This window comes from Hibiscus syriacus, unplaced genomic scaffold, assembly GCF_006381635.1.
Source record: "Hibiscus syriacus cultivar Baekdansim isolate YM2019G1 unplaced genomic scaffold, ASM638163v2 tig00111783_pilon, whole genome shotgun sequence".
Taxonomy (NCBI): domain Eukaryota; kingdom Viridiplantae; phylum Streptophyta; class Magnoliopsida; order Malvales; family Malvaceae; genus Hibiscus; species Hibiscus syriacus.
Window position 1 is genome coordinate 3,576,877 of NW_024063178.1, and position 15,961 is coordinate 3,592,837.

Here is a 15,961-nt window from a genome sequence, read left to right on the forward strand (position 1 = left end):
TTCTTTATTTATATATTCTCTCATTTTTATCATACTTTTAAATAAATTTTAACATAAAATATATATTTTTAAATGAAAATAAAAATAATTTTTTAAATTAAGTTAATAATAAAATTTATTTAATATGTTAATATAAAAATATTTTTTAAGTTAACATATATATATAATATTATGAATTTAAGTATTTATATACTAAGATACAAAATATAAATAACATGTTATCTACTTTAGACCAAGCAATGTCTTGACTTAATGGTTAGATATATGTTTAGTTTTCTAAGTGACCAAGGTTTTAATACTTTTTTGCCCCCATTTGTTTCCCTTTGTTTTCTTTCAACTTGAGGGTGACATATGTCACTCTTTGATTGAAGAAAATAAATATATTAAATTAAAATAAAATTAGTCCTCCTATCGAATGGTGACATGTGGCATCATTTTATTGGAGGATTATATTTATTTTAATTTATTAAAAGTATGACTTAATTAAGAGAATATATAAATAATATGACCAAATGTATGATTATATCAAAATATTTAACTGCTGTTAACCGTAGTTAATTCGGGTGACCATGTCTTAATTAAATAAAAACGAAATTGACCATGTCTTATGTTTTTTTGAAATTAGTGATTATAAGTGGACAAAACACAAGCATAATTGATCAATCATGTAGTTAACCCATTTGTAAATTAAAAAAGTAAAAAGATAAAATTCCTAAAAACAGAAGTAGTGAGACAAATTTCAATTATATGAAGAGTGAAGGATTTAAATTGTATTTTAACTATTTGTTTATCGTCGTCATTCTTCTCTTTCCGTGGATCAAATTTGTTTCGTTATTGCTATTTCAGTCCTTACGATTCCACAACGCTGCCATTTTTGTGCATTCCTGTATGTTTCCTTACTGTTCACAGCGTCGCTCGGTGTTTCTGAAGCGGTTGAGTCATCGTCAGCTCGAGGAAAGCAATGTTTGAAGTTTGAACAACTAACAAGAGAATAAAGCGTTTATGATTTGGTCTTTGTCGGGTTATTTATTGAATTCTTTATGATAGAAAAATGAACAAGAAAACATTGGTCATTTTGATGCGAGCCAGAATGAGACCTAATCATCACACTAATTTCGCCCTTCTGCCCATCTCTGTAAGTTTTTCTTTTCTTCTTTTTAAAGTTATCACAACGTGAATTTTGTCCAAAATTACGTTTGATTCATCTTATTCTGTTAAGCGAATTGTTCGATTAATCACCGATGTAACGAAGCTGTTATTAATTAGTTTGAATTTAATTTTACCCCAGAACGAGGTGAATCAACTGCTACCGAATTCTCAAGGAAACCGATCCGGCTCAGACGGACATGGAAATGAAAATCTCAACAATCAAAGGTCTGTTATTATTATTATTATGGGTTACAAAGGGAAGGAGAAAAAAACTATTACATATTAAAGCCTCTGGGGAACATGACACCCCTAAGATCCGCTTCGAACCAGTGAGAGACCTCCACCGGTCTGTTATTTGTTGTAAAGTATTCATGTTATACAATTTATGTTACTCGAACTTGGTTGTGAGTATAATTGGAAGATTCTTGGAGGTTGTATCCTATATTGATTTGTCTGATACTTGTATCTGACACGGGTATTTTAAGAAAAATAAAGAGTCCGAGCAACATGGATCATATGTACATTCTTGAATTTGAAATCTGGAAACTTTTTTTTTTTAACTAGATCTTTCGAGGCTGTACGACAATTGATGCACTCTGTGATGTTGATGCATAAAACTGAAGTTCTAGATTCTGTACTTAATGATTTTTCGGAGGTAAGTTATTGCTAACAACTAACAAGCAATTACTAATTATCTAGCGTTCTCATTGTGTATGGCTGTGCTTGTTCATGCTGTGAATTATGATATACTGCAGGGTTATTTCAGCCTTTCTTTCGAGAACCGGCGGAAATTATTGATCACACTTGCCAAAGAGTATGATCTCAACAGGACACAAGTTCGTGAGCTCATAAAACAGTATCTTGGACTTCAACCACCTGGTGATGAGCTTACTGTTGGTATTTAACCTTTTTGTGGAATATTGCCTTCGTGTTTAGTGAGGTTGAATGGTGCGGAGGTTAATTGTTTCAGGGAATGAAGCTCAATCAGGAGTAGTTGAAGATGAATGCTCTCTTTCGACTTTCTATCGCATAGAGAGAAATATGAAACATTCCCTTAAGCCAGTGTATGAAACTCTATTCGAGAGAATTAACACGCACCCTGAAGGGCTGAAGTTTTTGACCATCCTCCGGACTGATATATTATCCATTCTCGTGTAAGGTTATTGTCCTTTTTGTTTTATTTAACTGAAAAGTGTGTCGGAGAATGTCAGAAACTCCTTCAGTTTTTCACTTCTAGTTTATCATTCAAAGTCGTAAAAAAAAAAACATGCTATGGTTGTAAGGAACTTCGTAAGGGCTTTGGATTATCGTGCATGATTATCAATCACTTGTGTATTATCTTGCATCCTAATCAATCTTTTGGGCATTGGTAGTTTCTTTCATAAAGTAGAATTTAGGTATTACATCGAAATGCTGAAAAACTGAAAAAGTATAAGAGCTGAATTGTTAAAAAAATTCTTAGGTATTGTTGCTGGCCTGTTGCAGATCTAGAACCTAGTATACATTCATTTCTCTAAAAAATTGAAATATGATTACTTCAAATGCAACTGATTTTTTTTTTCAGAGAAGGAAATATGGCCTCACTGCAAGCAATGGATTCCAATCTGAAGGACAAGCTTAGCACTTGGCTTTCTCCTGCTGCTTTAGAGCTTCATCAGATTACGTGGGATGATCCTGCTTCTTTGCTGGAGAAAATTGTAGCTTATGAGGTTTTTTTTTATTCTCCCTCTTGCTTGCTTGTATTCTATATTTTGTATTGTGCAGCCTTGTATTGTTTAGTGATCAAATTTTGGCCAGGCAGTGCATCCAATCAGTAATCTTATTGATCTTAAGAGAAGACTAGGAGTTGGTCGTCGTTGTTTTGCATATTTTCATTCAGCCATACCTTGTAAGTAGTTCCTTTCACTGTTTAGGGGGGTACTCAGGGTGTTAAGTACTGTAGTGCCTGCAATTCCACCTGTTCTCGTTGGTCGCCGTCTCTCTCTCTCTATCTAGGCATTTTGTATTTCAGGTGAACCTCTTATTTTTATTGAAGTAGCACTTTTGAAGAACATAGCAGAGGCAATACAGGTGAACTTTCTTTTAACTGTACCATACTCCTTCAATCATCTTCTTGTTGGTAATATTTCTGTGAATGATAGGAAGTTCTGTGGGATAATCCTCCAATTGCTGAAAGTGAAGCAGCATGCGCATTATTTTACTCAATATCATCAACTCAGGTATAATGTTCTTCCCCCCACCCCCTTATTTGTAAAAGATATTAACTATAGTATGAAGAAAGATATCTTAGCAGCTGTTTACATGGTCTATGCAAATAGTGTAGTTTCTTGTGCTAATGGGCTTTTCACACGCTCCTGATTACGTTTCCTTGAACCTGACCGCTTTTTTCCAACTTTCCCAGCCTGGCTTGGCAGGAATCAACCTAGGAAAGTTTCTTATTAAACGTGTTATTACGTTGGTTAAAAGAGATATGCCACATGTTTCTGTAAGTCTTCCTTTTCTCTGATCTGATTTCGTAATCAAACTAGCTACAAGATTATTTTTGCATGTTCAGTTATAATATAAGTTTACTTTTTCCTGTTTTATGCTTGATGGTAATTGCTCCTCTAATGATATCAGGCCTTAATGATTTTAATTTCTGAAAATGTGGTTATGTTGCACTCTCTGCTATCTGTGTTTTGAGTCGGTGTTTGGTCTTTGTTAGTTCTCCTGCACAACTCAGTAAATATTTAAACAGATTTTCAATAATATACTTGGCATTGTACAGGAGGTTCCCTCGACCGGTTTTCTTACATAGTCCTTGATATCTGTGCAGAGTTGCACAGCTTAAGTTTTGCTTGGGATGATGCTTACTGACACTTCTTTTCCACTTAAGGTGTTTGCTACGCTTAGCCCTATCCCGGGATTCATGCCTTGGCTTCAATCCAAGTTGGCTTCTCAATCAAGACTTGCTGAAGCAGAGGACATATTATGCTCATCGTCTGATAAATCTGGATTACATTTTTATGAGAATGTACTTGAACCAGAAGAAGAAAGGGCACTAATAGACTCATTGGGGTAAGCTCCATTTTGTGTGCTTGCGTGTGCTCAATGGAATTTCTGGATTTTGTGAAGATGAATGGTTTCTAGAACATTGGCGTGTAATGCATATTGATTTCCCAGTTTGTGAGTAGTGTTATTCTTAAAGCTTAATGGAGTGACAATGAAGCACATCTAGTTATAAAAACGATCTTGATTGATTGCTTTTCCAATTAAATAGAAATAGTTTAACACTCAGATTATTTGTTAAAGCTCTACACTCAAGTAGAGGGGAAGATCAACTTTTGGAAACACTTATGGGGGGATTTAGCTAAGTCACGGCTGTCATCATTATTCTGTATTCTCCAACCCTTATTGTGCTCCTGAAATGTGATTTACGGAGTCTGCATATTGCCATATCGCCATTATCTGTTGCAGGGATCTTGCTGCTGGAAAAGGTGGCATGGAAATACTGTTGAACGTGCTAACACCGACAACTCATGAGTGGATTAATTCAGATAAATTGCTTTCTGCATTAAAATGGCCTCTAATGCGACTATGTGCGAGGTATGTTACTCCATTTGAAATTTCTCTTTTTTTGACCAAATAGCTTTATCTTTAATTTCTTTTATTCTTGCGTCAGATTAATTGGTTCTGTACCTGACATACGGAGCTCGTGTTTCTTTGGGTAAAATCAATTAATGCTGATTCTTCAAATGTAGGTACCTTCTGCAAGAGAAGAAGAGAGGAAAAGCTCTAGATTCTGTCGCAAACTTCCATTTGCAGAATGGAGCGGTACGTAATGAGATTGCAGTCATAAACCAACGAAGTCCGATTGACAAAACATATTGATTAGTTTATAGATTTTCCTCTACACGTCTAAACCAGTCCTTCATCAAGAATAGTGTAACCGGGAGAAAATGTTCTTGAAGATGCACACTCCTCTCTCTCGGTTGCACATTCACTTCCTATTGCTTAAGTGCTGGTTTCCACATTTAATCGCTTCAAATATGGAACAGATGGTTCAAAGAATAAACTGGATGGCCGACAGATCAGAAAAAGCCTTGAGCCAAAGTGCAGGTATCATGGTGAACTATGTCTATAGGTAATTTTTCTGTCCCAACTAAAAACCAACTTTTATAGTTTATTTACTGACAGAAGTTTATACTCAGTAAAGAAACTTCTAAATTAATTAGTCTTGATGTGCTTGCTTCCTTCTTTGATGTCTGGAGAAGTAAAATAAGGTGTACTTGCCATTTAAACCTTTTTGAAATCCTTGCTGTGTTCTCAAGCTTTACCAGAACACCAAATTATTCATGTAATTATGTCTAATTTGAACCTAAAATGGATTTCCAGCCTCATAAGAAAAGTTATAGCTTTATTAGAATCCCTTTGAGCATCATACTTACATTATACGATGACTGCTGCAGGCCAGAGAATATCAATGAATATGCTCAGTTGTATTTCATTAAAGGACATATCCACACTTCCGATGACGTGAAACGGTACACTCAGGTATTTAAGTAGTGCATTCAAGAATGACTTTTTGCTTTACATCGATAATCATTGATTCGTCAAAGATTTGCTTATTGGCACGCTCCCATGTCGTACCATTGCATTGACAGTTTGATGTCTGCCCTTTGCCTTACTTGATTTCGCTATTGCTATGGTTTCAGCCATTAACGGAAAATGAATCCAAGAACAACTTAGGATGACCTGTGACCGAGGGAAGACGATTTGAGTATGTTTTACGGCTTACAAACTTGTTTATACGCTTCTGATTTCTCGAGATTCAAATTAAGGTACTTGATGTTGCTGCCTGTGTATTTGCCATATAATGCAATCTCCGCTTCCATGGAAAACGCAAAAACGCCACCAGCTGTAAACGTTACTAGGGAATGGTTGATCAAAGAAATCACACATCCAAGAAACTGTTCTTAACATTCAATAATGCTTCAATATATTTCTTCTTTTTAATATACTCTTGTTATATACTATATTTTTTTGGGTACAATGAGGTAGGATGCTCCAGTGGTAAACCACTACATTTCTTCATGGGGTATGATATCTACCCAAAGAGGAACCGGCGAGCTCAAGCCGGAAGTCCAGTCACATTCCGGTTTCTTTTCAGTTTCTTGTCCGGTTTCCTTTGAGCTATGTTGTGAAATCATACATCGGAATTATCTTCTTTGGATGAACACAAATCCTCAAGATTTTTTTTGTTGCCCTCGCGGTTCCAAGGCTTTGAATCCCACAAGATTTTAACAGAGATTGAACATTGATAAATCTACATAACTAGACCTTTTTGCCTTGATTCCCTCATCAAGCTCAAGTCTTTGTAAGCTTCAGGGTTGTAGTTCTCCTCAAGGAAATTGACGGGTTAACAGAAGAAATATGTTGGTCTAATTATGTCCTGAGTCCCTGTAGTTTCACAACCTTTCAAATTTAGTTCCATTGCATTAGAAAGAAGTGTTATCAATTAGACTTGGGGTAAAATAGAATGGAGGCTGCTTCTTTGACCGGGTCTATGCATACTTTGTTTTAGTCTAAGAAGAGAATCATGGGCGAAGAAACAAGACAAAACTCAGCATACTAAATTCCTTGTCGGACATTCAAGACCAAACAAAGAAACGAAGCTGTCAATACACCTATATAGCACATTATACCAAACACAACAATACCACCAAATTGCATTACCCTCTCTTGTCATTTTGCCCACCCCCCATCAATCATCTCCCAAAACCCAAACTGATACGACCATGGCAAGGGTAAAATAATTCGACTGGGAGTTTTCAAGACTGAAATTCAAACTTCGAAGCTCAGTCTTGGATCAAAAAAATGATCATTTTACTCGTTTTTCTTGTTCTTGTCCATTGTTTATTCGTCCAAGTCGAAGCGAGCTGCAAAACCGGTTGCAGCCTGGCCTTCGCTTCGTATTACGTATGGCAAGGCTCGAACCTATCGTACATCAGCACCATCTTTAACGAGCAAATCCCCGAAATCCTTCTTTACAACCCGCACGTTTCGAACCCTGACGAAATTGATACCGGGACCCGAATCTACGTACCCTTTTCCTGCGACTGCTTGAACGGTGATTTTTTGGGCCACACTTTCGGTTACTTCACGCAGTTCGGCGATACGTACGACAAAATCGCTAGCAACGCTTTTGCTAACTTGACTACGGAGGATTGGGTGCGAAGGGTGAACGTTTATGATGATACGAGGATACCCGATCATGTGACCATCAATGTTACCGTGAATTGTTCGTGCGGTGATCGGCGTGTTTCGAGAGATTACGGGTTATTCTCGACATACCCTATCAGGCCAGGTGAGGATTTGTCGGTCATTGCGGCAGAAGTAAACGTATCGGCGGAGCTGATACGAAGCTATAATCCGGGGTTTGATTTCACTGATGGGAGTGGGCTCGTGTTTGTGCCGGCGAAAGGTCAGTGGTTAGATCATATTTGGCGTAATTTGGTTTTAGTCCATTTATTTTACTAAAATTTGAGATTAGACTCCTCCATTTTTATAATTTTATTAGAAAGTTCAAAATGGAAACACTATTAGTTAATGTCATTAAAGTGATAGACGTGGATTTTACCGAAATTAGCCTCTAAGTATTCAACTAATATATAAATTTATTATCGATTGAATTAGATTAATTGAATTGTCACTTGATTTGAGTGATCGAGTAACAATAAAAGCAAACTTCCACATAGTAATGATAGGGACCAATGTTGTTATCTTCTTAAACCTATTGATAATACTATAAAAGTAAGAGCTGAAATTATTTCAGTTCCGACATTGCAGAAGGATCAAATCCGTAATTAGATTGATTACTTTTTGAAACTTCTGTGATTAGGTGTTGACATTAGGAAGAACCTTTCATGTATTTTTATTGGTTGAATATAATTGGTTAAATTTTGATTAAACTCTAGTGATTAAATAATACTCCATTGGAAAATATCTTATTATTTTATTAAAAAATAATTTATCAATTTAGTCCTACTAATAACAGTATACACACTAAAAAATAAAGACACTAGATTATGCCAAATTAAAATAGGGAATTAAATCTCAATTTTTGACATAGCATAAGGACTAAAATTGTAGTTAAGACTGTTACTTTTGAAAATCATGCTATTACTATTAGATGTTGATATCATTAAGAACTGTTTAATATATTTTTATTATTATATCTTTCAAAACATGGAAAGACCAAAAACAAATAGTAAGTCGAGTGTGTTGAATTCAAAGCTGCCTAAAAGTTTCACCCGTGACCCAAGGGGTGTTCAGTCATTAGTCAATGTGGCGTATTTAGTGGCGTATCGGGATAGAATGATTGTAAGAATGGTAAATTATGCGTTTACTCATTAAATTTTAATTTATTTTTTATTTTATTTACTGTATCTTTAATTTTTTTTAACTTATTAATTAAATTTTATATTATAGATTTTTTTTTTGTCAATCTATCATTAATTATCCAACAGTACAGTTAATTGTCTATCGGTATTATGATGTGAATACATCAGAATTAAATAAATAAATAATTTCTTAAACATCATAATTAAGTCCCCTGATCCCAAATTACAACCCACCCCACCCTCACCCTCACCATCACCCTCCCACTCCCACCCCCACCCCCACCGTCAACAGCTTTTCCCCTTTAGCCACTGTCAACGACGACCATGAACGAAATCGAAGATGGATTATTGTCACAGGAAACATAGATTGTTAGGAGCTTACCTCAATGAAAACAAATCAACAAAAAATCCAAAATCAGTCAATTAAAAAGAACAAATTCTAAAGTCTCAAACACAAGCAAGGCAGCGCCAACAACACCGGCCATAACAATCGAACCCCTTCATCAATATGCACAAAGACAGCTCAAGTGAGGCATGATACAGCATACACATAGGGATGGAGTAGTACCGGTGGCCGAAGGGTGGACGAAAATGTATTGGTGGGTCGGAATGGGTGAGACAGGGTCAGCATTTAAGCTTTTGCAGTTGGATTTCAATGGCGGTCGTGAATCGAGGAATGCATGTCGACTTACATTACTAGCGCGAGAGAGAAATTCGAGGGGCAATGGCTTTGCGGGCTTTGCTCGAAGGCCGGCAACGACAGACAATCAGATCAATGAAGGATATCACGAAATTTCGAGGGGCGATGGATCAGCATAAAATTTCGAGGGCTTTGCAGTTGAAATCGTCGAATTCTTCGGAAAATTTCGCCAAGGAATTGATCTCCGCGATGATACATTTATTTCGGAGGACCTTGTGGGAGGGTGAGGGTGAGGGTGGGTGGTAATTTGGGATTAGGGTTTATTAGTAAAATCTAAGAATTTTATTTATTTTATTTTTAATATTATATATCATAATTAAAATTTAATAAAAAATACATATTATCACTGTATACTAATAAAATAAGTCATATAATACAACAAAAAAAAAATTGAAAATACAGTATGTGTAATTTACCATGTGAGAATGTAAGGATTAATTTAAGTTATGGCCTTTTTTTACCCTTTCTTACTATGCAGACCAAACTGGAAATTTTCCACCATTAAAGACCAGGTAATGATCATGCCATCTTTCTTACTTCCTTAAATTGAATTTTTAACGGCAACTTTGCTCAGTTTAACTAATGAATTGCATGGATTGTTCTTTGTTTTTTATTGCAGCACAACTGGTAAGGATTAATCATTCTCTACACATAGCTTTCAACCCTCAATGTCTTGATGTTGTTGTCTTGAGCTTTACTTTTGGCTTTTGAACCAGGAATCTCGAGTCGAGTTATTGCCGGCATATCGATTGCCGGAGTTGCTGGGTCTCTGTTGTTGGGACTTTTTATATATGCCTGTCTTTACAGAAGGAAGAAGATCGCTGAAGCATCGTTACACCTACAAGCATCACCGGACCACTACATTCAACACGGGCATGGTGAAATTTTACGGCCTTTATATGGCATTCGACACATAATTCAGACACCTACGTTCGAGCTTGGGATTAATCTCCTCTGTATCATGTGGTATGGTGTATGTAGGTACCCTGAAGACGAGTTCGGAAACAACTGCTCTTTTTGCTTCTCCAGGCCTCACCGGTATCACATTGGACAAATCTGTGGAGTTCTCATACGAAGAGCTCGCCAAGGCAACCAATGACTTCAGCATTGCTAATAAGATCGGACAAGGAGGGTTTGGATCCGTTTACCTCGCAGAATTACGAAGCGAGGTACCTTCTCCTAACATCTCGCTCGATATTAATATAGACGAGGATTATTGTGGGGCACCGAATCATGTTTAGACCTGTTAATGATTGCAGAAAGCTGCAATCAAGAAAATGGATATGCAAGCGTCAAAGGAATTTCTCGCCGAATTGAAGGTTTTAACACGTGTTCATCACTTGAACTTGGTATTCCCTTATTTGTTTCTTCTCATATGATGATTTCAAGCATTCATGAACGGTATAATCACGAAAGTAGACATGATCGAATCTTAAAATTTCATTGCAGGTGCGCTTAATCGGATATTGTGTTGAAGGTTCATTGTTCTTAGTCTACGAGTTCATCGAGAACGGTAATTTAAGTCAACATTTGCACCGGCAAGGTGAGAAGCAAGTACTTCCATGAGTGATCTATGCACAATAAGCATCTGATAATATCTGTGATATGTTTTGCAGATAGAGATCCATTGCCATGGTCCGCGAGGGTGCAAATTGCTTTGGACTCGGCCAGAGGGCTCGAATACATCCACGAGCATACTGTCCCGGTCTACATTCATCGCGATATTAAATCAGCAAATATATTAATAGACAAGAACTTCCGTGCAAAGGTGATTGAACATTTCCGTATAACATGCATGTCGAAAACTAATTTAAGATTGAGACGCATTTGGTCTAACTGATTGGTGTATGTATCGGTGAATAGGTGGCTGATTTCGGTTTGACAAAACTAACTGAATTTGGAAACAATTCGTTGCAAACTCGTCTCGTCGGTACTTTCGGATACATGCCACCAGAGTAAGAATATACATGTCCAGGTCTGGTGCATATACATTTTCATGCTTGTTGAACAAGTAACTAATTTACCTCAATATGGCATTGTCTAAAGGTATGCTCAATATGGTGATGTTTCCCCCAAGGTCGATGTATACGCTTTCGGAGTTGTTCTATATGAACTGATATCTGCCAGGGAAGCTGTCGTCAAGACGAACGAAGAAGTAACCGAATCAACAGGACTCGTCGCACTGGTATTCAACTTTTACCTCCTTTGTCTTGCACTATATTAGTCACTACTCGTATAATCGTGTTTGAATGAATCTGCTCCAATATTCGCAGTTCGAAGATGTTCTTAATCAGCCCGATCCAAGAGAAGATCTGCAGAAACTTGTTGACCCCAGGCTAGGCGATGGCTACCCCTTCGATGCGATCTGCAAGGTGAATTCGAGTCCTGGTCTGTAAACAAAATGTTAGTATATACTTATAAGCTCTCAACGATCTCGGTTCTAACAAACTGTCATCGGTAGCAGATGGTGAGTCTCGCCCAAGCTTGCACACGGGAAAATCCTCAGCTGCGGCCGAGCATGAGATCGATTGTCGTCGCACTTACGATACTGTCATCTTCGACCGAGGACTGGGATGTTGGTTCCTTGTATGAAAACAAAGCTCTAATCAGCCTCATGTCAGGAAGATAGCTTAGCCACAAATTATATTATTATTTCTTTTATCTTATATTTTACATTATTAAATACAATCAATTTTCTATAAAATAAAAACCAATGACGATATAAAAATTAATGATCAAATTATGCTGGATTGGAGTATAAGGATTAAATCTCAAATTTCATACAGTGAAGTAATTAAAATGTTTAAATAACCCTTGAAGATTTTTATTTTTATGGAAGTGCTTATTGTAGATCTAGAACCCATAATCCAAGACAATATAAAATTGGGTATAAGAATAAGTATAAGACTCGGACCTGATAATTCTCATTCTAATTTAATCCTATAAGATCATTTACAAAAAATAAAAATAAAAATCAGGCTTCACTTGAGTGTTTTGAAGGATAAGATTGAATCAAATTTGAGTTTAGAGTGAAATTTTTGACCCAACATGATATGATATAATAAAGTAATTATTCTTTATATATTTAGAGATAATTGTAATAAATGTCACCTCTATATTTTTTCTAATTATATTAATATTTTATTAAATAAAAATAAAAATTTTGTGTTAGATATCTATTTAAATTCTAATTGAAAATTAAGTTGAATTTTCTTGTAATTATATTGGTTGAATATTTCTTGGTATTAAGTTTATTTACTTTAGAATTCTTATCTAATAAAGATTCTTGGTGATCAAGTTTGTTTCTCCTATAAATATAAAATAGGTCTTACCTTTTAGAATTATGAGAGAACTATTTTAAAAGTACGTAATTCTTTTGTAGTCTCTGTAATTTTTCTTGGGATTTACATTGCATAATTTTATTAGAATATTGATAGAGTTTTTTTGAGATACTTTAGATATACATATTGACTTTTGGGATATATGACATATTATGTATTTTAATATTTGTACTATTTGTGATCTATACGCTTAGAGTAAATTATTGTTTTTTCTTATTTGTGGAGATAAGCAAGATTGAATAATGTTAAATCTCGTCTCTTGATCATGTATTATTTTTATATTGATCTCACATTGTTTTTTTTTTTGCTTATAAATTCATGACATTATATATATAGGAGCAAGATCTAATTAGATTGTGTAAAACTTTTAGTTTTACATCTTCTTAGGACCATGGGATGATAGAAATCAAGGGGTAAGATTAATAATATAAAATGAGAATATATTCACTAGAAAAAAAACAAGGAATTAATCTCATCCTTTGATTTTCCTCAATCTAATTATCCTACAAAGGTGTAAACCTAAAATAATTTTACACCGTATGTAAATGGATCCTAAACTATATATATATATACCTCTAGTGTAAAATTAAAAGTTTTATACTGAGAAATCAACGACTGAGATTAACTATTTATTTTTTCCCTAGTGAGTATCTTCTCATTTCCTAGTGAGTATCTTGTAATTTCCTATTGTTAATTTCATCCTTTGATTTTTCCTCCTACAATGATCCGAAAAATAATATAGAGTTGAAATTTTTAAAATAAAGTTGAATTTCTAGTTGTGTGAAGTCTCTTTAAACTCGGATCAAATCGGGTAATGGGTGGAGAGTATTAAATTCAAGCTAGGTTCATATAGGTAAAACCCTAGTCCAATTCGATCCTTGCCCATCCTAAATATAATTATTGGAATATAACCTATCAATTGACTAATTCGAATCGAATATTATAAAAGCTCATTAAAAGAATGATATTCTTATTCCAATCCGCTTTAAACTTGACTTAACGTCTCGGCTTGGTAGATCAGTTGATACTTAATAATATAGTACATGCATTTTCTGAACTCAATTTAATACTTTATTTAGTTTTGTTAATGCATCATGTATGTTTTTTTTATATCAAATGCGGCACTTAAATTTAATAATTTCTATAATATTATATCTGAAATTAATAAATCTAGCATGTGATTATGCAACATTTTCATCGTGTTTTAGAATCTCATTGATGGTTAAGAAAAAATAACAATTAAATGTCATGGTAAATGAAAAATGTAGATACCATATTAAAGAAACCAAAAACAAATATGTATATGTATATTAAACCATAAATATTTTATTTTTTGGGGATTAAATATTTTACTTAATAAGGTGCTTATATTAAAGGAAATATATAAAAAGAGAAGTCCGCCTAAAACCTGACGCCGCCTCTGTTTAATAAGGTGCTTTTATTTAGATGAAAACCCTGGCTCAATTTAATGTTTCTTTTGAATTATATCTTGTCTGTTTCGTGGACAATTAATTTGAGTTAATCTGAGTAAATGCAGGTGGTTTCAGTAGCAGTTTTTTTTCTTCTTTCGAATGATCATCGTTTTGAACGAGTTTAATTTTCCAGACAATGTATAGAGACATAATGTGTGAGCTTTCTGGATTGATAATCACACTGAATCCATGACTGAAGTTTGTTGTTAACTGCGTTGCTTGCTTTTATTTGATATTTTAAAAGAGTTAGATGCTTTCTGTATCAAAAAAAAAATAATAATAATAGGAATGCTAATTCCTTTGAATCTTGATTACCATTAGTTATGAATATGGATGTCGATTTAGTCTTTGCACTAAGACTGGCTGCTATGATTGCTAAGAGAGGTCGGCTCACCAGTTGAAAAGGTAAACCTTTGCTTGTGGCTGTCCAATCAAAGCAAATACTAATCGAGCTTTCGCCGTTCAAAACACTTGTAAAAAGCACTTTTCAACTGCAACAACACTAAACTAACCCATCTGATGTTCTTGATGGATTTGCGTCCATGAACAGGTTATCCATCCAATTCATGACCGGTCATTTTACCTAACTGCGGAGCACAAAAGGAGATTGCCGGAGGAATTCGGTTAGTACGAGGATTGGAATGCATCTCAGTATTTACTATAGAAGCTTGGTAAATACTGTGTTCCTCAAATGTGTTTGCATGATGTAAGGAGTCGAACCGTGGACGTTGAGCAAAATCTAGACGACGCTGTTTTTGTTCCTGCTGGATGTCCACACCATGTTAGATTTACTGTAAAACTTTTCTGTTAATCAATACAAATGTTCTGTATTTTTCATTTCACAAGCCTGTATTTATTATTTTTACAATCTCCATATTAGAAGAATCTATTTGTTATGCCAGCTCACCTATGCAGTTATAACCATTTTAACAACTTGGCTAATATTTGTTTTATTGGTTAACATGGAGGAATGGAGGACCCTTATATATATATATATATATGCTGAGACTTTCCAGGGTTTCAAGGTTGTTTTAATGAAATGTCAGAATTACCCTTTCTTTAAGAATACCATAATAACAATAGATTCCTTTGAATTAGTCTGTGAGTGGCAGACTTGAGATCCAATTCATTATCCCCCCCCCTTCATATATGAAACAAAAATTATAAAGATAAAAGTATATAAAAGATCATTTCATTATTTAAATTTCTTTAATGATTATTTTATAATTTTAAAAAATAAAAAATTAAAACAATTATTTGAAAATAGAAGTCATGAGTTTGAATAATTATCTACAGGATTTTCATATGTGTGTTATCAATTGGTTAAAAAATATTCTAAACAGATATTACTTTGTAATCATACTAGAGTATTCTAAAATTTTAATATTTAAATAAATTAATAAAATATACAACAGTGAAATAAATTTGATTATAAAGTTAAAATTATTTAGGTAGAAATATGTCTATTTTTTCGATATAATACTTTAATAATTACTGTTATGTTTTCACACTCTATTGTTGAATAATAAAAAAAAATATTATTTTTAGATAAGATTTTATTTTTAAACTAAATAAATATTAGAAGCGGTTGAGATTTTTATGATAACCGCTTTTGTCTTATTTATTGATTTATTTTTTACTTTTTTTCTTATAAATACCAAGTTACAATTCATTATTTAATACAGTAGAATTATTTATATTTTCCCTAAAAAAATATTGTACGAAATTTAGAATGTTTGTTAATCTTGTAAGTTAATGTTCACTTTTAATCTTACATTAATCCAGATTAATTTATTTTTTAAATTCTAATACAATGAATTATATGATAAAAATATTGTTATTATTATTATTATTATTATTACATTTATTAGGATAAAATATACAAATGATCCCTAAATTATAGGATGTTGTTTTGTT

At 34.2% G+C, this 15,961-nt stretch overlaps 2 protein-coding genes across 3 annotated transcripts; both read left to right on the forward strand.

Annotated features, from left to right (window-relative positions):
• Positions 1 to 876: 876 nt before the first annotated feature.
• On the forward strand, positions 877 to 6,146 carry LOC120170629 (malonyl-CoA decarboxylase, mitochondrial-like). Of its 2 annotated transcripts, none has more exons than XM_039178557.1 (16): positions 877 to 1,135; positions 1,289 to 1,374; positions 1,714 to 1,804; positions 1,905 to 2,046; positions 2,120 to 2,303; positions 2,714 to 2,858; positions 2,947 to 3,037; positions 3,161 to 3,219; positions 3,291 to 3,368; positions 3,551 to 3,634; positions 4,025 to 4,206; positions 4,606 to 4,734; positions 4,890 to 4,962; positions 5,187 to 5,272; positions 5,598 to 5,682; positions 5,844 to 6,146. In XM_039178557.1, the coding sequence occupies exons 1-16, from the start codon at positions 1,052 to 1,054 to the stop codon at positions 5,880 to 5,882; spliced, it is 1,638 nt and encodes a 545-aa protein (XP_039034488.1). In that variant the 5' UTR covers positions 877 to 1,051; the 3' UTR covers positions 5,883 to 6,146. The 2 variants fall into 2 exon arrangements, with proteins under 2 accessions (XP_039034488.1, XP_039034489.1); XM_039178558.1 differs by having other exon boundaries at positions 879 to 1,135; positions 1,905 to 2,028.
• A 699-nt stretch (positions 6,147 to 6,845) lies between these two features.
• LOC120170646 (lysM domain receptor-like kinase 3) lies at positions 6,846 to 11,930 on the forward strand. The gene is made up of 12 exons (XM_039178568.1): positions 6,846 to 7,612; positions 9,710 to 9,743; positions 9,851 to 9,858; positions 9,948 to 10,109; positions 10,213 to 10,400; positions 10,491 to 10,580; positions 10,681 to 10,774; positions 10,848 to 10,999; positions 11,095 to 11,186; positions 11,278 to 11,416; positions 11,505 to 11,603; positions 11,696 to 11,930. Exons 1-12 carry the CDS (start codon positions 7,006 to 7,008, stop codon positions 11,858 to 11,860), a joined length of 1,830 nt encoding a protein of 609 aa, XP_039034499.1. The 5' UTR covers positions 6,846 to 7,005; the 3' UTR covers positions 11,861 to 11,930.
• Positions 11,931 to 15,961: the final 4,031 nt, after the last annotated feature.

What these genes read in the sequence shown, in the direction of transcription:
- LOC120170629 (XM_039178557.1), top strand. Translation starts at nt 1,052, where the DNA reads ATGAACAAGAAAACATTGGTCATTTTGATGCGAGCCAGAATGAGACCT. An exon ending in TTTTCATTCAGCCATACCTT is followed by an intron (nt 3,038 to 3,160) that starts GTAAGTAGTTCC and finishes TTTGTATTTCAG; the next exon opens with GTGAACCTCTTATTTTTATT. An exon ending in ACATAGCAGAGGCAATACAG is followed by an intron (nt 3,220 to 3,290) that starts GTGAACTTTCTT and finishes TGTGAATGATAG; the next exon opens with GAAGTTCTGTGGGATAATCC.
- LOC120170646 (XM_039178568.1), top strand. Translation starts at nt 7,006, where the DNA reads ATGATCATTTTACTCGTTTTTCTTGTTCTTGTCCATTGTTTATTCGTC. An exon ending in ACAAGAACTTCCGTGCAAAG is followed by an intron (nt 11,000 to 11,094) that starts GTGATTGAACAT and finishes ATCGGTGAATAG; the next exon opens with GTGGCTGATTTCGGTTTGAC. An exon ending in CCTTCGATGCGATCTGCAAG is followed by an intron (nt 11,604 to 11,695) that starts GTGAATTCGAGT and finishes CATCGGTAGCAG; the next exon opens with ATGGTGAGTCTCGCCCAAGC.